Raw genomic sequence first — 27,932 nt, forward strand, 5'->3', positions numbered from 1 at the left:
TTTATTCTCAACAGATTTCAGATCCGGTATTACCGTGACATATTGGCTATCATGTTTGCCATCGAAGAAATTAACCAGAACCAACGACTGCTGCCAAACCACACCCTGGGCTTCCGATTTATGGACTCCTGTTTTTCAGAGGTAGTAGCTCTCCAGGACACTCTGCTGCTGCTCTCTGGGAGAAACAGAACACTCCCAAATTATAAGTGTGAGGCACAACTGATTTTGGCAGGAATCATCGGGGAGCTCTACTCTTCAGTGTCTGAGGTCATGGCCAGGATACTAGGAGTTTACAGGATCCCTCAGGTATGAAATTTCTCTGTTATAGAGCCAATGGATTACCATATGATTCCATTTTGTCTTCACAGTCTGTTATTCCTTCATTGCATTCATGTACTTCCAGTTTCTTCTTTTCTTAAGGAAAATGGAGCTAGATGTCCATAGATTTATGAAGGTAAAACCCCGGGAAATCTCAGATGAAATGGAAACCCTTAAAATATTTTGACCATGCTCATCCAAGTACTTATATGTGTTATGCCCTCTGTTGATATATAGGAGAGAGATGATGGAAATATTTCTTTTCAGGTCAGCATCTCAGCACTTCATCCAATGCTGAGTGATAAGCATCAGTTCCCATCTTTCCTGCGCACCTTTCCTGCAGCCACCCTGCTGCCCCAGGCTATTGCTCAGATGCTCCACTACTTCAACTGGACATGGGTAGGCATATTATATTCCAATGCAGATATTACCAGTCTAAAAAGTCAGAAAATAAGGCAGCAGGTGGTGGAGAATGGTGGTTGTGTGGCTTTCCTAGAGAAGATTGATGATCGCTACCCAAGTGTCAGGCTGGTGAAAGTGGCAGAGGTGATTCTTCAATCCTCAGCAACTGTGATTGTGTGCCTCTGCTATGAAATGCACCTCAAGCCTATACTGGAACTTCTTTCTTTCCGGGATATCACTGCCAAGGTCTGGGTCTTCTCATCTTCATTTACCATCAACCCTCATGTGTTCACCAGGGAGTCATGGAGACTGCTCAATGGCAGCTTGGTGTTCATTGGATCCACCAATGACATCCCCCACTTCTCTAATTTCCTCTACCATGTTTGGTCTTTTTCATATCCATGGGGCACTTTCACCAAGCTCTTTTGGGAAAAGGCATTTGGGTGTCTTTGGGAGGAACAGAACTTGACTCATTTGGTGATGGGACAAGATAGCATTCCATGCACAGGTGAAGAGAACCTCAAAGCACTGGACCCAGCAATCTTTCAGTTGAATGATTTAAGTACCACCTATCATGCTTATCTGGCTGTTTATGCTTATGCACATGCACTGCACCATATGATTTCAGTTGGACCCATGGAAGGCACTTTTGAAATAGACACCAACATTCAACATTCAACATTCAAACCATGGCAGGTACTAATAATAATAGTTGGATTTGTATAATGCTAAATGCAAACAAGATCATGATTGGATTTTAAGCTTTAGAGGTTTGAAAATGTATTTTCACAGCATCTGCATATATATTACTGGTTTCTTCACTCTATGAAAGTTTCCAAAGGACAGGAGAGAAGTTGTAAAGTTATTATTTAATTATTAACTTAAAATTGCCATACTAGGTCAGACGAAAAGGTCCATAAAGCCCATTATCCTTTCCAACTGTGGCCAATTCAGCTCAAAAGTATCTTGCAGGATCCCAAAGGGTAAAAAGATTCCAAGCTGCTTATCCCAGGGATAAGAAGTAGATTTCTGCAACTCCCATTTTATAATGGTTTATGGACTTTTCCTCCAGGAACTTGACCAAACCTTTTTTGAAATGCAGCTACTCTAATATCTTGTTGTGCGCTCTGTCTGTGGTTGGCCTGCGGACGGCCATTCTCACCTCGCCCATGCGCCAACGTGGCCTGCTACCCCCTCTCCCGCAGTCACGGCCTGCTGCTGCCATCCCCGGCGGCCCGAGATGGCATCTCCAACCAGGGCCTCGACCTCCCAGGACGCGTCCCAGTCCTCGCGGCGGACCCTATGCTCCTTTAAAGGGTCCGCGGCGCCAGCTGATGATGTCACCTGAGCTGGTGTTTAAGGCCGGGCTCCAGCACCTACTCCTTCCCTTGGAAACCGGCCGACACACTTGCGTGTGTGGTAGTTGGCCCCGTGTGTCTCCTCTGTGTCTTTGCCTTCTAGAAGTGTTTTTCCGTGTTCCTGAGCCGTTCCAGCCTTGTTCCTGTGTTCCCATGGTTCCTTGTTCCTGTGTCTTCTCCTTCGTTCCAGCGACCCAGCGTTTCAGTTGTGTTTCTACTTCAGACTGATATCCGGTACCTGACCTTGCTTGGACCGATACCCGGATCTTGACCTCTGCTTTGCACCTGATCTTGCTCAGACCGATACCCGAATCTTGACCTCTGCTTTGCACCTGACTTAGCTTGGACAGATACCTGGAACCCGACCTCTGCTTGCATCTGACCATGCTCGAACTGATACCTGGAACCCGACCTCTGCTTTGCCTCTGACCACGCTTGGACCGATACCTGGAACCTGACCTCTGCTTTGCATCTGACCACACTCGGACTGATACCTGGAACCTGACCCCTGCTTTGCTCCTGACCACGCTCGGACTGATATCCGGAACTTGACCTTTGCTTTGGCTGACTATCCTTGGACTGATATCTTGGCATTGACCCTTGCTATCCACTCGGACACTCTCCTCGCATCTCCAGCTACCATCAGGCCCACCTGCCTTGGCACTGTTGGCGGCCCAGCATGAGCTAGACCCATGGGCTCCGCCCATCCTGCCCAGAGGACCTTCAGTCCCTATTCAGTTCCAGTGGTCTCCGGTACTTCTTGTTCCGGTCTAGCCCTTGTTCCGGTTCCGGTCTAGCCCTTGCTGATCTTGGGCACACCTCTCCTTCACCTCTCAGGGAGAGCCCCAGAGGCCCACCTAATTCCAGGCGGTCCGGAGAACCAAGGGCTCAACCCGTGGAGAACCCGGACTGCTATTGGCGAAGCTCCAACTAGCCTCTGCCTCTACGTGTGCTCCGCCTCCTGGCTGCAGGCGCCCTCTGGCTCCCCCCAGAGGGCCATACAACAGTTAATTTCATATCCTTTTTATCCCCTTCCACCCTCCCTATAGTTAATTTGTTATCTCCCCTAAGTTAATTTTATCTGTAAAGCTCCGTTGCCTACTTCGTGTTTTGTAGCTCGGTTGCAAGTTTATGTTCTATGTAAACCGATGTGAAGTTACTAAACAAATGTCGGTATATAAAAACTGCAAATAAATAAATAAATAAGTACCAATCCTGCGCCAGGCCAAGGGTCCACCTCCAGCGCAACACATCTTTCACCACATCCTCTGGCAACAAATTCTAGAGTTTAATTATGAATTGAGTAATAAAATATTTTCTCTTATTAGTTTTAAATGTATAAAAGCAGCATTGCCACTCCCTCTCCTAATCCATACATGGGTTTCACCAGACTGGTGCAGGAAGATTAGCACAGCCTTCAGGGCCAGAGGAAGTGGTATCGGCCTACCCCTCACATCACCCACAAGGCCAGAAGATGTACCAAAGCACTTAAGAACATAAGAACATAAGAAAATGCCATACTGGGTCAGACCAAGGGTCCATCAAGCCCAGCATCCTGTTTCCAACAGTGGCCAATCCAGGCCATAAGAACCTGGCAAGTACCCAAAAACTAAGTCTATTCCATGTAACCATTGGTAATGGCAGTGGCTATTCTCTAAGTGAACTTAATGGCAGGTAATGGACTTCTCCTCCAAGAACTTATCCAATCCTTTTTTAAACACAGCTATACTAACTGCACGAACCACATTCTCTGGCAACAAATTCCAGAGTTTAATTGTGCGTTGAGTAAAAAAGAACTTTCTCCAATTTGTTTTAAATGTGCCCCATGCTAACTTCATGGAGTGTCCCCTAGTCTTTCTACTATCCGAAAGAGTAAATAACCGATTCACATCTACCCGTTCTAGACCTCTCATGATTTTAAACACCTCTATCATATCCCCCCTCAGTCGTCTCTTCTCCAAGCTGAAAGGTCCTAACCTCTTTAGTCTTTCCTCATAGGGGAGTTGTTCCATTCCCCTTATCATTTTGGTAGCCCTTCTCTGTACCTTCTCCATCGCAATTATATCTTTTTTGAGATGCGGCGACCAGAATTGTACACAGTATTCAAGGTGCGGTCTCACCATGGAGCGATACAGAGGCATTATGACATTTTCCGTTTTATTCATCATTCCTTTTCTAATAATTCCCAACATTCTGTTTGTTTTTTTGACTGCCGCAGCACACTGAACCGACGATTTCAATGTGTTATCCACTATGACACCTAGATCTCTTTCTTGGGTTGTAGCACCTAATATGGAACCCAACATCGTGTAATTATAGCATGGGTTATTTTTCCCTATATGCATCACCTTGCACTTATCCACATTAAATTTCATCTGCCATTTGGATGCCCAATTTTCCAGTCTCACAAGGTCTTCCTGCAATTTATCACAATCTGCTTGTGAGTTAACTACTCTGAACAATTTTGTGTCATCTGCAAATTTGATTATCTCACTCGTCGTATTTCTTTCCAGATCATTTATAAATATATTGAACAGTAAGGGTCGCAATACAGATCCCTGAGGCACTCCACTGTCCACTCCCTTCCACTGAGAAAATTGCCCATTTAATCCTACTCTCTGTTTCCTGTCTTTTAGCCAGTTTGCAATCCACGAAAGGACATCGCCACCTATCCCATGACTTTTTACTTTTCCTAGAAGCCTCTCATGAGGAACTTTGTCAAACGCCTTCTGAAAATCCAAGTATACTATATCTACCGGTTCACCTTTATCCACATGTTTATTAACTCCTTCAAAAAAGTGAAGCAGATTTGTGAGGCAAGACTTGCCCTGGGTAAAGCCATGCTGACTTTGTTCCATTAAACCATGTCTTCTATATGTTCTGTGATTTTGATGTTTAGAACACTTTCCACTATTTTTCCTGGCACTGAAGTCAGGCTAACCGGTCTGTAGTTTCCCGGATCGCCCCTGGAGCCCTTTTTAAATATTGGGGTTACATTTGCTATCCTCCAGTCTTCGGGTACAATGGATGATTTTAATGATAAGTTACAAATTTTTACTAATAGGTCTGAAATTTCATTTTTTAGTTCCTTCAGAACTCTGGGGTGTATACCATCCGGTCCAGGTGATTTACTACTCTTCAGTTTGTCAATCAGGCCTACCACATCTTCTAGGTTCACCGTGATTTGATTCAGTCCATCTGAATCATTACCCATGAAAACCTTCTCCATTACGGGTACCTCCCCAACATCCTCTTCAGTAAACACCGAAGCAAAGACATCATTTAATCTTTCCGCGATGGCCTTATCTTCTCTAAGTGCCCCTTTAACCCCTCGATCATCTAACGGTCCAACTGACTCCCTCACAGGCTTTCTGCTTCGGATATATTTAAAAAAGTTTTTACTGTGAGTTTTTGCCTCTACAACCAACTTCTTTTCAAATTCTCTCTTAGCCTGTCTTATCAATGTCTTACATTTAACTTGCCAATGTTTATGCTTTATCCTATTTTCTTCTGTTGGATCCTTCTTCCAATTTTTGAATGAAGATCTTTTGGCTAAAATAGCTTCTTTCACCTCCCCTTTTAACCATGCCGGTAATCGTTTTGCCTTCTTTCCACCTTTCTTAATGTGTGGAATACATCTGGACTGTGCTTCTAGAATGGTATTTTTTAACAATGACCACGCCTCTTGGACATTTTTTACTTTTGTAGCTGCTCCTTTCAGTTTTTTTCTAACAATTTTTCTCATTTTATCAAAGTTTCCCTTTTGAAAGTTTAGCACGAGAGCCTTGGATTTGCACACTGTTCCTTTTCCAGTCATTAAATCAAATTTGATCATATTATGATCACTATTGCCAAGCTGCCCCACCACCGTTACCTCTCTCACCAAGTCCTGTGCTCCACTGAGAATTAGATCTAAAATTGCTCCCTCTCTCGTCGGTTCCTGAACCAATTGCTCCATAAAGCTATCATTTATTCCATCCAGGAACATTATCTCTCTAGCGTGACCCGATGATACATTTACCCAGTCTATATTGGGGTGATTGAAGTCTCCCATTATTACTGCACTACCAATTTGGTTAGCTTCCCTAATTTCTCTTAGCATTTCACTGTCCATCTCACTATCTTGACCAGGTGGACGGTAGTATACCCCTATCACTGTAGTCTTCCCTGATACACAAGGGATTTCTACCCATAAAGATTCAATTTTGTATTTAGTCTCATGCAGGATGTTTATCCTGTTGGACTCTATGGCATCCCGGACATAAAGCGCCACACCTCCTCCCGACTGCTCCTCTCTGTCATTGCGATATAATTTGTACCCCGGTATAGCACTGTCCCATTGGTTATCCTCTTTCCACCATGTCTCTGAGATGCCAATTAAGTCTATGTCATCATTTACTGCTATACATTCTAATTCTCCCATCTTACTTCTTAGACTTCTGGCATTAGCATACAAACATTTCAAAGTTTGTTTTTTGTTTGTATTTTTATTCTGCTTTTTAATTGATAGGGATAAGTTAGAATTTTTTAGCTCAGGTGAGTTTTTAGTTACAGGCACTTGGACTACTTTTCTAATTATTGGAACCTCACTGTCAGGATGCCCTAATTCTAATGCATCATTAGTATCCTTTAAAGATACATCTCTCCGAACCATGCGCTGCTGAGCGACTGTCGGCTTTCCCCTTTGTTCTTCCTCATGCTCAAAATCAAGATAATACAATGCTTATACCTGACATGAAAGGGTTTAAAAAAGGCTTACGCTTGGCTGTTCAGACAGGCCTTTAGCAAAGTAATCGATGGAAGCTAAGATTACGGATGGTGGTCGTGGTTTAGCAAGATTTATTCCATTCCTGTGGAATGCCATTTTAAAGTATTGTTCCAATCAGTGTTATTACAACTTTATGCTTTATTATGGATGTTTTAACTGTAAACCGCTTCAATCTATGGAGTATGCAGTATCTAAGCCATTTTAAATAAATAATTAAGGAGCAGGAGGAGCAGTGTGGCTTCTTGGCATGGAAGAAGTAGCATTGGTGTCTCCCCCAAGCATGGCTCACTGTCAGGTCGATACAGTTATGCCGCGTTAGAAAGAGTGCGGCAGTGCTGGGCGCACCCTCGTTCCCCGCACGCACAGTTCTCTTCACATACCGCTCGATACTCTATTTAAATTGCTTGCAAATGCAAGCCGCGTCTGCGAAGCGGTAGGCGAAGCGTTAGGCCCGCGCAACCCATTTTACTGTATAGGCGCTTAATACAGCGCCTATACAGTATCCTGGGTGCGTTGGTACCTGTCATTTCAAATGTCATTTCAACTGACATTTGAAATGACAGGTACCAGGAAGTGGATGGTTTTCCCCGCTCCCGAAGCAAGGCGCAGGGCGAAAACTAAAACAAAAGTTGTTATATATATATATATATATATATAAATACCTAGATGTCACTTTCCAAATCCCCCATCTCCACGCGCGTTTATCCAGGCGGCGGCGGGAGCCGGCGGGCGGGCGGGTGGACGCCCGTTCATCCAGGCGGCGGCGGGAGGGCACACGTTTATCCAGGCGGCGGCGGGAGCCGGCGGGCGGGTGGGCGCCCGTTCATCCAGGCGGCGGCGGGAGGCGGCGGGCGGGTGGGCGTGAGTTCATCCAGGCGGAGGGAGCTGGCGGCGAAAGCGGCCTCCAGCAGACCCCGCCGGCAGTGAATGAATGCACGCCTGTGTACGCCCGTGCAATTTCGGTGCTCAAGGCGTGACGTCACGACGCTTGACGTCACGGCATGTGACTGCCTTGAGCGCCGAAATTGCAGGGGCATACACAGGCGTGCATTCATTCACTGCCGGCGGGGTCTGCTGGAGGCCGCTTTCGCCGCCGGCTCCCTCCGCCTGGATGAACGCACGCCCGCCTGCCGGCTCCCGCTGCCGCCCGGATGAACGGGCGCCCACCTGCCCGCCGGCTCCCGCCGCCGCCTGGATGAACGCACGCCCGTCTGCCGGCTCCCGCTGCCGCCCGGATGAATGGGCGCCCACCCGCCCGCCGGCTCCCGCCACCGCCCGGATAAACACGCGCCCACCCGCCCGCCGGCTCCCGCCACCGCCCGGATAAACACGCGCCCACCCGCCCGCCGGCTCCCGCCGCCGCCTGGATAAACGCGCGTGGAGATGGGGGATTCGGAAACTGACATCTAGGTATTTATATATATATATATATATATATATATATATATATATATATATAACTTTACCAAAGCAGGGCTCGCTGCAAATGTTTGTATATATGGATCTAGCATTATTGTTTTAAGTTAATTTAAGGAATCACATGTGTAGTGCAATGATTTGAGGGAAAGTTTGCCGTCTACCATTACCCCTGCCTGTAACGCAGGGGTAAGGGTAGGCGGTAAGTTAGCAGGTTAAACGCGGGGCAAAATGGCAGGGTAAAAAAGGGATAGTCGGGGCACGCGTCACTGTATGGGAGGGAATAGCTAATTCGATCGTTTACATCTGATATACATGCCGCGTGCGGAAGGGGTTACCCAGGGATTTAAAGAGGCGGTAAGGATGGATTAAAGGGGATAGTGTATCGCGGGTTGGACTAACGCGGCCGAAAAGTGAGTAGAAAGCGAGTTAGGAGCAGGGTAACCGCGGTGGCACTTTACTGTATCGAGCTGTGTGCCAGAAGGTGTAGCATTGGTTTCCCCCACAGCCCCGCCAGAAGCCAGGAGCTGAAGAAGCAGTGCAGATGAAGGGCAGATATAAGCAGCACTGGTCTCCCCCCCCCCCAGTCCAGAGCTGGCAGAAGAGGAGCAGCAGTCTGGTGAAACCCAAGTATGGATTAGGAGAAGGCTGCCTTTTTCTCCCCACCTTTCTGAAGATGCCATTCTTTGCCCCCTTTTGATTTGGGGTGAAAAACGTTGTCATCCATCCTTCCTGCCTCACTTTTTCATTGTATTTTGAAAACTGATTTTCATATTAGCCATCTACTTGAGTTCCCAGGATCCAGGGACTCAGTGTTTAACATCTAAAAGGAGTTTGGGAGTCTCTCTGCCTGAGAGATCCATGGCACTTGAAAGGCCTTTGAGGGAATAAATTTGTATTCATTCCTGGATGGAAGAGAAGTGGACTTTAGTGAAGACCAGTGGCTCCCAGCTGGTCTTTAAATTTGACACCCTGTTACTCAGAGAATTTGTGGCAGTGTTCCAGTTCTTCTGATGCATACACCAGAGCAGAAATCACTAGACCACTCCCTCCTCAGCAATAGTGATTATATACCTGAGTAAATTTCTTCCATCCAAATAATACATGAGGGCTGAGGACTTCAGCTGTGATGTCTGGGCTAGCTGAGTTGGGAGAGGATTTAAAATAGGGGAAACCGTTGCAGGAAATTGTGAACGAAGGCTAATGATACCAGATCTCAGGCCCAGTTCTAGCTAAGCTACATGTCCAAAAAGAGCAGGAAGAATGTGATGAGTCTCCCAGAACCAAAACAAAATCTAAAAACTCCTGTCTGACACTAGAGATCATCCTTAACGTCACTTGATGCCACTGAAAAAAATTCCCTACGATACATCCCACAGACCTCCATCTCCAGAGGCGCATAATTTCACTCCCAGAGCAGCAAGAGGTAAGACTCTGACCTGTTGTGTTCCACCCTATGTTCCCTTTCATTTTTTATCAGAGGTGACACTATTGCTGTACATTAAACTTTGCAAATGTAATATAGTAACATAGTAAAAGAAGGAAGATAACCAAAAAGGGCCCATCTGGTCTGCCCAGCAGTGATTTTATGTGCATCTAAATCAAAGTCAATCAAATTACAACATGGGACCCAATTCCCAATCCCATCTTGTCCGCTTTACAGTTTCAACTGCCTTTCTGTACAAATTTAAGAACATAAGAACATAAGACATTGCCATGCTGGGTCAGACCAAGGGTCTATCAAGTCCAGCATCCTGTTTCCAAGAGAGGCCAAACCAGGCCACAAGAACCTGGCAATTACCCAAACGCTAAGAAGATCCCATGCTACTGATGCAATTAATAGCAGTAGCTATTCCCTAAGTAAACTTGATTAATAGCCATTAATGGACTTCTCCTCCAAGAACTTATCCAAACCTTTTTTGAACCCAGCTACACTAACTGCACTAACCACATCCTCTGGCAACAAATTCCAGAGCTTAATTGTGCATTGAGTGAAAAATAATTTTCTCTGATTAGTCTTAAATGTGCTACTTGCTAACTTCATGGAATGCCCCTAGTCCTTCTACTATCCAAAAGTGTAAATAACCGATTCACATCTACTTGTTCAAGACCTCACATGATCTTAAAGACCACTATGATATCCCCCCTCAGCCGTCTCTTCTCCAAGCTGAACAGCCCTAACCTCTTCAGCCTTTCCTCATAGGGGAGTTGTTCCATTCCCCTTATCATTTTGGTAGCTCTTCTCTGTATCTTCTTCATTGCAACTATATCTTTTTTGAGATGCGGTGACCAGAATTGTACACAGTATTCAAGGTGCGGTCTCACCATGGAGCGATACAGAGGCATTCTCTGATTCCTTCCAGGAAAACATATCACTGCTGCCTTGGGCTGCAACAGTCACTCAGTGAAGGTTGCCCAGTGCTTCCTTACCATTCTCTTGCCACTAGGAATCCTGGAATTTATCTCATGCTTTTATGAAGTTTATCACTTTTCTTGATGTCACCAACAAGTGCGAAAGGGAATTTCAGGCATCTGCCACCCTCTCTGTGAAAAAAACAAAACCTCCTGATACTATTCCAGAATCTACCCCCTTGGAAATTAATATTTTTATCCCTAGTTCTACAGCTTCTTTTACATTGACTGTACAGGGAAAGGGGTGTGTCCCATCGTGTGCTGTTTCTATTCTCTCTATCGCTCTGTTGCTCTTTCTACCATAGCACCATGACCTACTGTTGCCACCATCAAGGAACCGATCTCTGTCTTATATAACTGAGAGGGGAAAGATTAAGTGATTAAGAGAGGAAAGATCTCTTCTTATCTCACTCCACCTTAGCATTTCTTACATCTTTCAACTTCCTCATCTATACATCCACTCCATTTTTTCTCTGTCCTATACTTCCATTCCTTTTATCTTCTATTTATTCCATCTGGTTCTCCATCTTGACATCATTCCTCATTCCTATAAAGCCTCCATTCTCATCTCTCCACATTACATACACCTTGTCTCAACTAACTCTCCAGTTTTCTTACTTTCTATCTCATCTGCAATTCCTTTTCTCTCTTACATAGGATCTACCCTAACCTCATTCTCCAAAATTACACAACATCTCCACCCAGCACTACCTTCAATTCCCAAACATGTCTTCCTGCCTCATACCCCTACCTGAACAATTTCCCCCTGCCTCTTCTACTCAACACTCAGCATCTGCCTGCTTTTCCCCTTTTCTCCAGCATCTAATTCCTAACTCTTTCCCCCTTTCATCAGTATCCATCCCATTCATATTCTCCTTTCCCTTTAGTACACAGGCCACCACACTTTTCTCCCTCCTCGCCCTATACCTGGAGGGAAGAGGCACTGAGATCACATTTGAGAAACAAGTTCCAACCCTCCCCATCTTATCAAGACAAGCCACAAGACTGAGGACTCAGCTGATTGGCCACTGGCACAGACAGGAGTAAGGTGTAGAAGAATGGCGGTAAGAGCAAATTATGTCTCTGCTCTACCTCCTTCCATCTATACCACTTAACCTTACTGCACCTCACCTCACCCCGACCCACACACAAACCCACAGTAGAACTGCAGAAGGATCAGGGGACTCACTCAGGTTCAACAGATTGGCTGCAGGAGGCAGGTTTATTTATTTATTTAAAATATTTCTACGCTGCACCATCCTATGTTCTTGGTGGCTTACAGACTACAATGGTTATATTCAATCATGAGGTGAAACTAGAAAATAGCCAAGTCCTGAACTACTTGTAGATACAGAAGATGTGTTTTGATAAACATTGTAGTTGGCTGCACACCCATGTGACTTAGAAGAAATACTGCTAAATACATGGGTCTCCTCCTCCCACTTTATACTCTCTTTTTAGAATGGAAGTATACTCCATGATTAGAGGAAGAGGAATGGCAAACATAGGAACAAAGACTCAGAGTGCAGGACTTTCTCATCATCTCCATGGTGGGTGCTGCTGCTGCTCTGAAAGTAGAAGGAGGAGATGGAGGTAAGGTTACCAACTCTCCCAGGTCATTCTGAACAGGCTGATTCAGTCCTTGTTTAGCCCAATTGCATGCATGAAAATATAGTTCTTCATGTCCCAAGGAAATCAGATATACAACTTTAGGCATGCAATGTGGCATAACCAGGACTGGATCAATCTGCTTCTGCTGATCTAGGTGACGTGACAACTTTTCATGGATGCCCAGAGAACTGGAGGCATAACAGAGGGAAAATGGACATGTGGTCTGGTAGAAGCAGATGTAATTGTCTTTTGGAAAATCCATAAAGGTAGAATACATTTGCAGTGATTATCTACCTATTAAGCATAATGTTTTTCTCTCATCACTGAATTCTACAGGTCCTCCAATATCTGTGGGATGTGCGTTTCACAACAGAATCCAAAGAGGAAGTCTACTTTGATGAGAATGGGGATGTTCCTGCTGTCTTTGACATCTTGAATATCCAGATACACCCGGATGACAACACCCAAGTAATAAAAGTGGGTAGATATGATGCCAGGGAATCCCCAGGGGATGAAATCATTCTGAATATCACTGCCATCGTATGGAATCAAAATAACCAGGTGAGGACCAACATACTGTGTTGATGATGGTAGATAAAGACCAACTGATCTGTACATCTAAGGGTATATCCCGGTTGTCGGCTGTTGAAGTTAACAGCCAAATGATCATTTTCATAAAATTAGGCGATATAGACTTCAGTGTACTATGGAGCAAACAAGCTCTCTTTAAGGTATAAAAGACATCATAAGTCTGAAAAACCTCCTTCCATCTGATCTTTTTTAGATATATAGAAATATATATTGAATTTATTTTTTATATTTCTCAATAAGACGTCATGAAAAACAACTTATGAAAGGCCCCCTTGTGCTCAAAGAATTGCAGTTTACAATAAGCAGCAGTAGGGGAAAAAAAAAAAAGCACCTTATCATGTAAAATTCTAAAATATGGTTAATTTAGGAAACTCAACTTTTACAACCCATCTTAAGTTCCTAACGCACGCAATAAGGGCTTAGAAAGTAACCCCCTGTGTGAGGTGTGAATGTATGCTAATTTATGGGGGGAGGGTATTAAAGTGTGTGGTTTAAATACGAAAGTATTTTAGAATGTATATGTGAGAAAGGAATAAAATCTGCATAGTTTTGCATTAAGATGTTGATGTAATATTTAGAGTGTTTGGCATACATAGGGGATGATGCAATACAGTGTGCTCAGCCGCAGTTGGACGCGGGTTGTTTAGGCGCTATCTAATCCTCTTATGCAAAGAACTGCTTTCTGTACAGCCTCCTACTTAATATCGTTGTGACAGCCTTCTGAAAGGTGATTAGGCCTTTCACTTACATGTGACAGTGAGTGGACCAATTTATCAGCATTCATTTTCCTAACCCAGGCATGTGCGCTGGTTAGGAAAACCGACGCTGATAAATTCAGCATCCGTTTTCTTAACCAGCGGACCTCTCTCGGACACACGCTGTCAAGGAGGAGCAAGGAGGTGTGCAATTGCCCCTAGCACCTTTGTGACAGCGCAAACTCTAATTTAAATATTGCATCTCGCCACAGGAGAGGTGCCTGGGGGCGCATTAGGAAAGCACCCTCTTTCAGCGCACTTGTTTTGCATCGGCTCCATAGTTTTTGTGCATATGTAGGTATGTGTTTTAGTATTATCTGATTTTACTTATTCTGTGTTCTATCCTCTTACTGCGTAAATAAACTGATCAGAAATACTTGAAACCGCAGTGTAGTGTGTGTGTGTGTTTGTATTGTGAATAAACTCCTGGATTCAAGCACCCAGCTCTAATCCCAGTAATTGTGTGGGTATGTTTATATTGGGTAAACGTCCAAGATATAGTCCTACTAGCATGCAAGCAGATGCCCCTTGGGTAAAATTCATAGTGTTTGTGGTCAGAACCCAGAACATCTTCCCAACTCAGCACCCTTCAACCCCCTGACCTGCTAGCCTTCTACCACCTCCACCCTTATTCTTCCCTTCCTCCCTGTCCTCATTTCTTTGCTGGATGACAGGCAAGGAAACAGAGCTAGAATACCAGTGCTTCTAACTTCATTTCCTTGTCATCAGCTGTTCTACCTTCTGCTCAGACGTGCAGTTTCAAACAAATCGCACAGGTAGGAGAGGATTGGTAGGAAGAGGAGAAAGTCAGCAGCGCCAGATGTTCTGTGTTTGGGGACACCTGGTAAGTGGGGATCAAAACAGCTCAGCCCTGTATGTTGGCCATTTCGGGAGAGGGGGCAGAAGAGGCAGGAGAAACAAACTGTTTTCTGGCCCTGTGGGCCATGAGAAAGCCAGCAACTACTCTTACCCGTAGGCTGCAGCAAATCCACTGCCCTGTGGGCAGTATCAGAAAAGAGAGCGGAAGCTCTCGTGCAGCTGCATTGACAGGTCATATCAGCGCTCCCTAGTGAATGGCACCCCGAGCAACAGAACAGGTCACACACTCCAAACGTTAGCCCTCGCAGCAGATAATAACAATGATAATACTCTAATTCTCTTGTAATTCACAGACACCTTCTTCAGACTGCAGTGAGAGCTGCCCCGTTGGATACAGGAAATCTACCAGACTTGGTCAGCCCAGCTGCTGTTTTGACTGCATCCCTTGCTCTGCTGGAGAAATAGCCAATGAAACAGGTGAGCCACCTCTGGAGCATCTGTGAGATAATGGAATCCTTTAACAAGCCAAGGCTTTAATTTACTAAGAGGGATGTGCAGACCCAAAAAATCTGTTTCGGTTCATTCATTCGTTTCATTGGGACCCATATTTGTTTCATTAGTTTAAAAAAAAATGTGTTTATTCGTTTCATTTGGTTCATTCATTTTCCATTAAAACATATGGAAGAATTATTACAGTCTATAATAGGCTCTAGAATAGTGAATTTTATATCAATTGCCATGAAACTTAGGAGAAGAAATCATCAAAAGGGAGAAAGAGTCTCACAGTACTTTAGAAAATGGCAAAATGGCATTAAAAAAGTAGCATAAAGTAGCCTAAAGCTCTGCAAAGGGGTACGAGGATTAAGGGATTGGCAGGAGGTCTCTAAGGCAATGCAAGTGATGCAAAGAAGCAATAGGAGGAGGAGGAATACCTCAAGGTTTAGAAAGAGGATGGCAGCCCAACAATAATGTCATGAACAGTTGATGGCAGAACAAGAGGCAAAGTGGCACCAAAAGTGGCATCAGGACCCTAAGGCAACATAAAGGGGGAATAAAGCAGAAAATGTAGCAGAAAAAAATCCCAAGGTACAGATAAAGGGTGGTATCAAGATGAAGAATTAAAAGCATGGGAGAGGTGCACAGCACAGCAGCACCCCAGATTGGCAAGAAGTCCTCAAAGTGTAAGAGCTGGAGGATGCCAGGAAATAAGTTAAGAACATCAAGGTATAAAATCTGCGCATAACAGCAAGGCTGAGCGGCTCAAGGATCTGAAGGTGTAGGACGAGGGGCACAGCATTAAGGCAGAATGACATGAGAGATGCCAGTCATTCCACTGGAGCAAGCAGACAACCATAGAGAGGGTGGATGCTCTTCCTGTCAAAATATGGCTGCAACTTGCTGATCCACCTTTCCAAAAGGATATGTTTGTGTCACGGAGTAAGCCACGCACATCATAGGTAGGTAGTAGGTAGGTACCCAAATGCACAGTACAGATTAACCGCTAGTGGTCCATGCAATCAGTTATGGTTCCTAAAATGGTGCCACAAGTGTGCAAAAAAATGGATAGCAAGAAATGGCAATAAGGTGAATACCATAGATGAAGAATGGTCTTAAAATCCCGTGGAGTGTTTCAGTAAGCTTGTAATGTAATCTATGGCTAGGGTCTCAGTGATAATGATTTGAACATGGCATGGTTAGAGTTTGGTTCTAGGTAATGATAAAGGGCTAAAGTACCTCTATTTCCCAAAGTTATTGATCCAAATTTAATTTTTGTTATTTCAATGACCTCATACCAGGCTTAATGGGGCAACGTTTGCACGGTCATTTGGCCATTATGTGTGGGATAGCATATATTGTTTGCTGCTGCCGCGCTGTATTTAATCATTGGTCATCAAAATATTTTTTCTGCTATTTGTGATAATACCCCATATCATGTGAATAAAATCATGTAGTGAAATTATTGCATTGTTCTTTCTTTTCCATAACATTATTTTCATAACATTCTTTTGCATGACATTATTTTGCATTGTAATATATACAAATTAAATACAGCGCGGCAGCAGCAAACAATATATGCTATCCCGCACATAATGGCCAAATGACTGTGCAAATGTTGCACCATTAAGCCTGGTATGAGGTCATTGAAATAACAAAAATTAAATTTGGATCAATAACATTAGGAAATAGAGGTACTTTAGCCCTTTATCATTACCTAGTATCTATCACGACAAATACCTCGTTCAGAATTTGTGAGAAGAACGTTCACTAATGGTTAGGGTTTGAACATGGTATGCCGTAGTTGTAAGTCACAGGCCTCAATATTAATGGTTTGAACATAGCATACCATATCTGCAATGGACAGGCCTCAGTGTTAATGTTTGGAACATGGCATGCTGTAGCTCCATTGTGGGCTGTTGCTTCTTAGATATAGCTGGGGATTGCTACTACCAGCTTGCCACCTGACTGCTGAAGGAGCCAAAGTCTTGGAAGGAGCTTGAGGAACATTCTTCCCCTTTTCAAAGACTAGTGTCTTCTGTCTTGCAGAATGAGCCCCCCTGACTACTGCTACTAGCATCCCCAGGTGCATATATTGAAGGGGATGCTGCTTCTTCAGGTGATGCTCCATTCCAGCATTACCTAAGTGGCCCAGTTGCTTCCCTCCACTGATGTACTTTGCACAATAGTGATGGACCCAAAAAACAAAGCGGTAGCCGATCCAGTGAGCTGTGTAACAGTGACGACAATGGGAATCGGATGATGACAAGCCCTTTATTAAAATGCCCGACTCTGGCCGAGTTTCGCTCCCTTGCACAGAGCTGCCTCAGGGGCAATTCATTTATCCAAGACTTGATTTGGTCAATGTGGAAGATATCAAATTGATTATGCCTTCGCTGCAGATGAATTCTCTCTCAAACAAATAGACTTTCTCTTATCACCATAGCATTGCTACGTGATACCAGTGTTGGAGTCAAAAAACGTTCCGTACATAACAAATTCAAACAAACGAGCCGTCTTTCAGCTAGTCAGGAGCACAATAGTTACAACGCAAAAAGTGTGTTCTCCCTCATTTGAAAATGGCTCCAGATAACAGATTTCTTTCGTGAACCCTTGCCTCTGTCTGCATCCTTTGGGATGGATGATGCTGCTGGTAGTGAAATGGGGGTTGTCACAGATGGAGCCTGAGGAACTGCAGCAGAGGATTCATTCATCCTCTGTTCTTGCACTATCGGTGTGATCGGCTCTTCCTCACTAACATGTCCTCTTGCCTCTCTCTCCTCTCTCAGTGAAGTGGAAGCTAGCACAGTACTGACTAAACTTCCGAATACAAGGTCTTCAGCTAATGTCGCTCCCATCTCTGCTTCAGAATCTGAATCAGAAGAGGATGACAACACGGTTCTTATAGGCTGTGCTGCACTAAGGGTTTGCACTCCTGGTTTAGGTTTCACCACATAAACATAACATAGAAACATAGAAATGACAGCAGAAGAAGACCAAACGGCCCATCCAGTCTGCCCAGCAAGCTTTAATACTTATTTTTCTCATACTTATCTGTTACTCCTACTGCCGAGTTCAGGGCCCTTATTGCTAACTTTTTTATTCGAATTTCCTTCCAACCCCGCCATTGATGTAGAGAGCAGTGCTGGAGCTGCATCAAAGTGAAGTATCAAGCTTAATTGCTTAGGGGTAGTAACTGCCACAATAAGCAAGCTACTCCCATGCTTATTTGTTTACCCAGACTGTGCAATTAAGTCCTTGTTGGTTGTTGTCTGAATATACATCCTCTTTTCTTTATCCCCCCACCAATGAAGCAGTGGGCTGCACTGGATATGCATTCAAAATGAAGTATCAGGCTTAATTGGTTCGGGGTAGTAACCGCCGTTACAAGCAAGCTACTCCCACACTTATTTGTTTACCCAGACTGTGCAGTCCTTGTTGGTTGTTGTCTGAATGCAAATCGTCTTTTCTTCATTCCCCCTGCCAGTGAAGCAGGGAGCAATGCTGGATATGCATTGAAAGTGAAGTATCAGGTTTAATTGGTTTTGTGGTAGTAACTGCTGCAACAAGCAAGCTAGTCCCACGCTTATTTGTTTACCCATACTTTGCAACCTTGCTGGTTGTTGCCTGTATGCAAATCTTCTTTTCTACATTTCCTCTTGCCGTTGAAGCATAGAGCAATGTTGGAGTTGCATTAACCGTGTGAACGTTTATTGAATAAGGGTATTAATCACCAGGTAGAAGCTGTCCTTCCCATAAGTCACCCCCATGCCTCTTCTCTTCATTCACATCCTCTAGATTTTATGGATCCACAATGTTTATCCCATGCCCCTTTGAAATCCTTCACAGTTTTGGTCTTCACCACTTCCTCCGGAAGGGCGTTCCAGGCATCTACCACCCTCTCAGTGAAGAAATACTTCCTGACATTGGTTCTGAGTCTTCCTCCCTGGAGTTTTAAATCATGACCCCTGGTTCTGCTGATTTTTTTCCAACGGAAAAGGTTTGTCATTGACTTTGGATCATTAAAACCTTTCAAGTATCTGAAAGTCTGTATCATATCACCTCTGGTCCTCCTTTCCTCCAGGGTATACATATTTAGATTCTTCAATCTCTCCTCATAAGTAATTCGATGAAGACCATCCACCTTTTTGGTCGGCCTTCTCTGGACCACCTCCATCCTGTCTCTGTCCCTTCAGAGATATGGTTTCCAGAACTGAGCACAGTACTCCAGGTGAGGCCTTACCAAGGACCTGTACAAGGGGATAATTACTTCCCTTTTCCTACTTGATATTCCTCTCTCTATGCAGCCCAGCATTCTTCTGGCTTTAGCAATCGCCTTGTCACATTGTTTCACCGACTTCAGATCGTTAGAAACTATCACCCCAAGGTCTCTCTCCTGCTCCGTGCAGATCAGCCCTTCACCTCCCATCGAATACATTTCTTTTGGATTCTTTTGGCATTGAATCTCAGCTGCCATATCTTCGACCAGTTTTCCAGCTTCCTTAAATCCCATCTCATTCTCTCCACTCCTTCCAGCGTGTCCACTCTGTTGTAGATCTTATTATCATCCGCAAATAGACAAACCTTACCTTCTATCCCATCCGCGATGTCGCTCACAAAGATATTGAACAGGACTGATCCCAACACCGACCCTTGCGGCACTCCACTCATCACCACTCTCTCTTCAGAGTAAGTTCCATTTACCATCACACATTGTCTTCTGTCCTTCAACCAGTTTGCTATCCAGGCCACCACCTTGGCACTTACTCCCAAGCTTCTATTTTTATTCATAAACCTCCTGTGCGGGACTGTATCAAAAGCTTTGCTAAAATTCAAGTAGATGACATCGAGTGCTCTTCCTTGATCCAATTCCTTAGTCAACCAATCAAAAAAGTCGATCAGATTCGTCTGACAGGACCTTCCCTTGGTGAAACCATGCTGCCTCCGGTCCAGCAATTCTGCTGCTTGTAGATAGTTCACTATTCTTTCCTTCAGCAGCGACTCCAATACTTTTCCCTTCACTGAGGTGAGGCTAACCGGCCTGTAGTTTCCAGCCTCCTCTCTGCTCCCATTCTTGTGAAGCGGGACCACCGTCACTCTTTTCCAATCACTCGGCACCACTCCCGTTTCCAGGAATCTATTGAACAGGTCACCTAGTGGAGCAGCCTCTCTGAGCTCCCTCAGTATCCTGGGATGAACCTCATCAGGCCCCATGGCTTTGTCCATTTTCAGTTTTCCTAACTCTTCCCATACATTCTCTTTCATAAATGGAGTTTCATCCATTCCACTCCCCTCCAGTTTCTTGTTAACTAACAATGGTCCTTCTCCGGGGTCTTCTTTAATGAACACCGAACGGAAGTAATTGTTTAATATTTCTTCCATTTCTTCATCTGTCTCTACCCATTGATCCTTTTCACCTTTCAGTTTCACTATACCACTTTGGACTTTTCTCCTTTCACTGATGTATCTGAAAAATGTTTTGTCACCTCGCTTGACCTCTTTGGCAATCCTCACTTCCTCTTGACTTTTCGCTTTCTTGATTACTTTCTTTGTCTCCCTCAGATCCACAAGATATTCTTCCTTGTTATCCTCCCTTTGGGATCTCTTATATTTCTTAAATGCTGTTCTTTTATCTTTTATTTTATCAGTCACCTCCTTTGTGAACCAGATAGGTTTCATTCTTTTCTTGCTTTTCTTTACTTTTCTAGCATATATATTAGTCGCTCCAGTAATTGCTCCTTTTAGTTTGGCCCACTGTTGTTCCACATATCTCGTTTTCTCCCAGCCTTCAAGTTCTTCCTCCAGGTACTTCCCCATTTCAACAAAGTCCGTGTTTTTGAAACACAAAACCCGGGTCTTTGTGCGACTTCTCCGTATCCTATTAGCGATATGAAACCATACCGTTTGATGATCACTGGTGCTGAGGTGGGCACCCACCTGGACATTAGAGACAATATCTCCATTAGTGAGCACTTATTCAAGTATAGCTCCTTCCCTCATAGGCTCCATTACCATTTGTTTGAACAGAGCCCCTTGCAGGGCATCCACTATCTCTCTACTACTGTTAGATTCCGCAGATGGGATTCTCCAGTCTACATCCAGCAGATTAAAATCTCCAACAATCACCACTTCTCCCTTCTTACCCATCTTTTGGATGTCTTCAACCAGATCTCCGTCTAGTACTTCCATTTGATTTGGAGGCCTGTAAACCACTCCAATAAAAACGGATGCCCCATCATCTTTTTTTAGGTCGGCCCATAAAGCTTCTTCTTTGCCCCATCTTCCTTGCACCTCAGATGCTTGGATATTGTTTTTGATATAAAGAGCCACTCCTCCCCCTTTCCTGTCCTCCCTGTCCTTCCTTAATAAGTTAAATCCCGGTATTGCCTTATCCCAATCATGAGATTCCGTGAACCACGTTTCTGTGACAGCAACAATGTCCAAGTCCGCCTCCACCATTAGGGCTTGCAGATCTGGAATTTTATTGTCCAAACTACGAGCATTTGTGCTCATTGCTTTCCAGCTATTCTGGTACAGGTTAATGCTTTTCTTGGATTCCCTTTGTGAGTTATTTAGCTGACTTTTGTTATCCAATGTGCCCTTTTTCATTGCATTTGTATTTGGGGGGTGACATTCTAATGTCTTACTGTCACCCCTGTCATCTAGTTTAAATGCCTTATGACATAGGATATGAATTTATCTCTTAGGATCCTTTTTCCCTCCACAGACAGATGTACATCATCTTTTACAAAGAGCTTTTTTCTGTTCCATACACGGCCCCAGCCACCAATATGTCCAAAACATTTTTCTTTACACCAGGATTTGAGCCATACATTACATAAGAACATAAGAAATTGCCATGCTGAGTCAGACCAAGGGTCCATCAAGCCCAGTATCCTGTTTCCAACAGAGGCCAAACCAGGCCATGAGAACCTTGCAATTTCCCAAACACCAAGTAGATCCCATGCTACTGATGCAATTAATAGCAGTGGCTATTCCCTAAGTAAACTTGATTAATAGCATTTAATGGACTTCTCCTCAAAGAAAGTATTCAATCCTTTTTTGAACCCAGCTACACTAACTGCACTAACCACATCCTCTGGCAACAAATTCCAGAGCTTAATTGTGCATTGAGTGAAAAATAACTTTCTCCGATTAGTCTTAAATGTGCTACTTGCTAACTGTATCATATCTCCCTTGCACCTCCTCTCTTCGACAGTACGTATAACTTAGATCATTCAGCCTCTCCTCATATGTCTTCCGATAAAGACCTCACACCATTTTGGACAACTTTTTCTGGATTGTCTCCATCCTGTCTCTATGAGGAAGTTATTGCCAATCCATTCAGCTAACAGATGGAATTGGCTGGTTGAAAAACTGTTTTACATTGATTGGTTCTGCTCCTTGTTTGTTCCTTCCCATCCCAGCTCTATTCTGTCAGGCTTAAGTAGAAAAAAAGCTGCAGTTTTGCTTGCCCCATAGACTTTAATGCAGCAGTTTTTAACCAGTGGGAGATAAGTCACCAAAAATTTGACATAGACAGGTGGCCTATGCTTTCTATAAAAGCATGGCTTAGGATAGCGCAGAGCAGGGACCCAGGTATTTGAAATCCGCAGCAGCACTCCACATTGCTGCTTATATCCCACTCCTCAACTTAGAAACCCCAAAGTGCAAGAATAATGAAGTCCAAAAACAAAAAAGATCTCACTTTAAGCCAACACTTTGTGTATATCATAAACTAAATATGAAGGAATTTATCAATACGGCTTAGCCTCTCCTTCCCCTTCCCATGAACAGGTAATACTTCTGAAAAGGTAGTGGTTATCGCCATGTGACTAATCTGCTTTGCTTGAGACTGGAAATCTCTCTGTACCACTTGGATGCTGTTACTAGCAAGGTCGTTGGCTCCCAGATGGATGATAATATCAGCTTTAGAGTCTTTGCTTTCTTCTTTGATCATTTTGACTATCTGAATAGCATTTCTGCCGGCTGATGATCCTGGAAGGCATTTAGCTGTAGTGTTTCCCTCTAGAAGAGTTCCCAAATTAGTGCCTCTGATGACAGAGTCACCCAGCACAATGAGCTTTTTCCTTTGGTTATTGATTGTATTTTGGAATTTCTGTATGCATTGGGTTTCTTCTTTCTTTTCAGGTACCTCGTCAATCTCTTTCACCCCCTTATGTAATGCATATAAGGCATTTTTTTACTTGTGTCACTTGAGAGAGCATGTGTTTCCTCATCACTGGTCTTAGTCTACCAGAGCTCACAGTAATCCTTTTGATTTTGAGGTTTCTTGTCACCCTGTGTAATTGGGGAGACATGTGGGCTGCACAATTGTGTAGAATGGGTGTCTGTGGGTCACAGGACTTATCCTATCTGAGCCCACTGTAAACTTATTTTTCCTTGAGTTTTGTTTTTTCTGTGGTAATGAGGAATTAATTTCAGCTTATTGTGAAGTGGGTGAAACTTTCTTTATTGCAGCCACTTGTACTTGTACTTCTAAAGGCACTGGTGGTTGCACTCTGCTGCTGCTGCTGCTGCTGCTGCTGCTACTAGTACTACTAGTGCCTTCCCTTTCCCTCTCCTCTGAGATAGCAGGATCTGCCTGAGACACTGATGGAACAATTGGCATGTCCTCCCCAAATCTCAACTTCTTGCAGCTTGACATGCCTGTTTCTCCTGCTGATGATTGGGACTGAAAAAAATCCCACTTTATCTTAATTGGGAGACTCGCAGTTGTCTGTCTAGCAAATACCCTACCAACAACTGCAGGCTTCCTACATCCTTTGCCTGAGATAATGGATTTTTTCTTCTGCTGCAGTGCTGGATAAAAGGTATTGTCAATTAATATTTATTTCTGAAAATTTGTGGTTAATCATACTGATGACACTAGTGTGACTAACTACTACAATGATCCTTCTGTGTGTAAGACTGAACAACACACAGACAGAATATATTACAGGAGAACAACAATTTTAGTATTTTGCTCTGCTACTGACTACAGAACACCAATGCACAGAACAAACACAGAAAAAGCAAAGAATGATATAGTGCTATACTATGTGTGTGAGCTCACTACTGGTAAAACAGAAGTAAAAGTGAATGCACTAGTAATTTAAATGCAGTAGCAAAATAAAATAATCCATAAAGTGGCTGGCTGTACCTGTGGTGGTAACTGGCACAGAACTACTGCACATTTTGTCGGTGCACTGATGTAACTAACAGACCCAGACCCTGACAAAGAGAATTAAAACAGCCTATGTGGGATACTGTGGCAGAGTTCAGCTACAGTGCTGGTAGTACACAGGTTAGCAACATGTTTAGAATTTAAGGGAGGAGGAATAGCCTAGTGGTTAGAGCAGTGGACTATGAACCAGGAGACCAGGGTTCAAGTCCTGCTGTCACTCCTTGTGACCTTGGGCAAGTCACTTTACCCTCCATTGCCTCAGGTACAAACTTAGACTGTAAGCCCTCTGGGGATAGGGAAATACCTACAGTACCTGAATGTAAACCGGTGTGATATCTCAATTGAGATCGAATGTCGGTATACAAAAATAATAAATAAATAATAAAATAATAAATCACTACAAAAATATCCACTGCCAACCAGGCAAGCCAGGCAGCCTGGAGTAACTTCCCCCTAAAGGGGGGGGAAGGGAATGCTAGAGAACACTAAGGGGTGGATTTTCATACTCCGCGAATAGGCCTACTTTTGTTTGCGCTCCAGGCGCAAACAAAAGTACGCTGGATTTTAGTAGATACGCGCGGAGCCGCGCGTATCTGCTAAAAACCTGGATCAGCGCGCGCAAGGCTATCGATTTTGTATAGCCGGCGCGCGCCAAGCCGCGCAGCCTACCCCCGTTCCCTCCAAGGCCGCTCCGAAATCGGAGCGGCCTTGGAGGGAATCCTCTAACGCCCTCCCCTCACCTTCCCCTCCCTTCCTCTACCTAACCCACCCGCCCAGCCCTGTCTACACCCCCCCTTACCTTTCTCCGGGGATTTACGCCTCCCGGAGGGAGAAGTAAATCCCCGCGCACGAGCGGGCCTCCTGCGCGCCGGGCCGCGACCTGGGGGCGGGTACGGAGGGCGCGGCCATGCCCCCGGACCGCCCCGGGCCGTAGCCATGCCCCCGTACCCGCCCCCAAAACGCCGCCGACACGCCCCTGAAACGCCACGACGACCGGGCCCGCCCCCCCGACACACCCCCCTCGGAGAACCCCGGGACTTACGCGAGTCCCGGGGCTCTGCGCGCGCCTGTAGGCCTATGTAAAATAGGCTCACCGGCGCGCAGGGCCCTGCTCGCCTAAATCCGCCCGGTTTTGGGCGGATTTAGGCGAGCAGGGCTCTGAAAATCCGCCCCTAAATTTCCTCTTAGTCAGTAGCAGTGAAAGCAGTGAGATGTTAAAAAACAAAAGTATAAACCTGTGCAAATTAACACAGTGTGACAGCAGCTAACAGGATTAGAACAGTTGGAATGTTTCTAATCTTAAACCAAAGCACTGTTGATACGAAAGACTGTAGTAATATAGAATTCTAAGACAACAGCAAAGCAGAATATATCCAACCTCCACCAGTGAGAGCTAGAATCCAACTATAAACTGAAACACTCAGGGATTGCAATAGAAAGGATGGAAAGTTCAGTGATTCGCTGATTTACAAAAATTCTTCCCTCTGATACATTCCCTTGCTTTGTCAGTCTGGTTTCCTTGACAACAGATCCCGGTTCTCCCCTGACCTCACACGAGTCATAGGCATTAGGAATGATTGCTATGGAAACTGCCACATGACCTGCCCAGCCTCAGAGTCTATTGTTTTAATGCAGCCAATGCTTTTCAATGGGGAAATGTAAATGAATGAAATGAATGACATATGTTTAACTCATAGGACTTGCTCATATGTTTTTGGGGGCAAACACATCAAACAAATATGGTATTTTTGTTGCAGACAGGCCTTTTGTTTTAAATGAAGGCACATTCCTATGATACAGAACATCCCAGACTAGTCATGAATGAATTGGCTGAATCATTTGAGTTCCATAATGGCTAATTTTGTCCATGAGCCAGTCCTCATTTTATACCCACTGCATGCTAAGAATTACAGTCCCAATTTCTGTAAAAAGGAATAAAAATGGAAGGTCCATAATTACAATGAGGCAAGAACAGATATTTTAGCCTGTCTCCAATGCAAGGAAGCTTGTTGGTGACCCTAATTGCTCATTGAAACCCAGGTCTCTCTATTCTTGAATATGCCCATCCATAACCAATATCAACAGTCAGGAGAGCCAGAAACAGAAATGTTGAAAGAGACAACACTGGGCAATTAGGTCTCAATTTTCTGTTTTATTAATATGATTCATGTTTCTACAACACAGCTTCTATGGTCTATTATGGTATAGTAGGGCATCGCTACAAGCTGGGATTATTTTATTGGACCAACATAAGAAATGCACTGATGTGAAGGAAGGAGACTTGTGATTTTGGTATTTCATGTAAAGGAGTATCCGAAGATAATTTTTATATTCTTTTAATAAAAGGCATCTAAATAACTTTGATTAGAATAGTGAATGCAATCATGAGTCAGGCATGAGTCGGGCAAAATATTACAATTCATACGGGACATGGGAAGGGCACTTTTTGAACAGTTTACATAGGATAAAGTCTGTGGATATGTTTTAAGCATCTAAATCCACTTTGAAAATTCATGGGTACACACAAAAGCTCTTGCAACAAATATGCAAATTTATACCTACTTGAGAGCAGGGGTAACTTTGTGCATGTGCATTTACATGCGTACTTTCAAAAATCAAAAGAATCCATATAAATATTGATTCCTCACCAAATACATCCCCCAGAACATCTATGTAGTATGAATATAAATGTTTGTGTGACAGGATGTTCTATGAATACTTTTATGTGCATACCCCCAGGGCTCTTTTTAAAGAACCATTTAAAACTGGGATTTATATGAATAAGTTCCTTTCATAATTGCTCCCTAATAAACTTATAAAGTTAATACATAGAAGGTCAGATTGTGTCCATAGCTTGGGCTTGTAACTGGATTCATTACTCTCTTTCAGATACAACCGAGTGTCGGAAGTGCCCAGAAGACCAATGGCCCAGTGAGAATAGAGAAAAGTGCATTCCAAAAGTTATCGAGTTCTTGTCCTACCATGAACCCTTGGGAGCAACCTTGGTTGCTGTTGCTGTTATCTTGTCTTTGGCCACCATCCTTATCCTCTTTATCTTCTACCTGTTCCAGGACACGCCAATTGTCAGAGCCAATAATCGGGGCCTCAGTTACCTTCTCCTTTGCAGTCTCACACTCTGCTTTCTCTGCTCCTTGACATTTGTTGGATTTCCCATGAAGCTCACTTGCATGATTCGCCAGCCAGCTTTTGGACTCATCTTCACTATTAGTGTCTCTTGCATATTGGCAAAAACAGTTACGGTAATCATTGCCTTTAAGGCTGTGAACCCTCACAATCAGCTCAGAAAATGGGTTGGGCCAAAGATTCCTAACTTTATTATTATTTTCTGCTCACTGATTCAACTGGTTATCTGCACAATTTGGATTTCTAGCCACCCCTCCTTTCCTGAGTACAACACCAGATCTGAAAGTGGGAAGATAATCGTTGAATGCAATGATGGGTTGACCATACTCTTCTACTGTATGCTGGGATATATGGGCTTCCTGGCCATCATTAGCTTCATTGTGGCCTTCCTGGCTAGGACATTACCTGACAGCTTCAATGAGGCCAAGTTTATCACCTTCAGCATGCTGGTCTTTGTGAGCGTCTGGCTGTCTTTCATCCCTGCCTACCTCAGCACTCAAGGGAAGTACATGGTTGCAGTGGAGGTCTTCACCATCCTGTCCTCTGGTGCAGGGTTACTCTTCCTAATCTTTCTTCCAAAGTGTTACATTATTCTCCTGCAGCCAGAGATGAACACCAAGGAGAACTTAAGAGGAAAAAGTACAACAGGTAAATAA

At 44.0% G+C, this 27,932-nt stretch overlaps 1 protein-coding gene across 1 annotated transcript; it reads left to right on the forward strand.

Moving 5' to 3' along the window:
* The first annotated feature begins 51 nt into the window (after positions 1-51).
* On the forward strand, positions 52-27,932 carry LOC115081065 (vomeronasal type-2 receptor 26-like). Its single transcript, XM_029585580.1, has 5 exons — positions 52-306; positions 586-1,101; positions 12,622-12,846; positions 14,804-14,927; positions 27,022-27,932. The coding sequence occupies exons 1-5, from the start codon at positions 52-54 to the stop codon at positions 27,930-27,932; spliced, it is 2,031 nt and encodes a 676-aa protein (XP_029441440.1).

This window comes from Rhinatrema bivittatum, chromosome 19, assembly GCF_901001135.1.
Source record: "Rhinatrema bivittatum chromosome 19, aRhiBiv1.1, whole genome shotgun sequence".
In the NCBI taxonomy this organism is placed as follows: Eukaryota; Metazoa; Chordata; class Amphibia; order Gymnophiona; family Rhinatrematidae; genus Rhinatrema; species Rhinatrema bivittatum.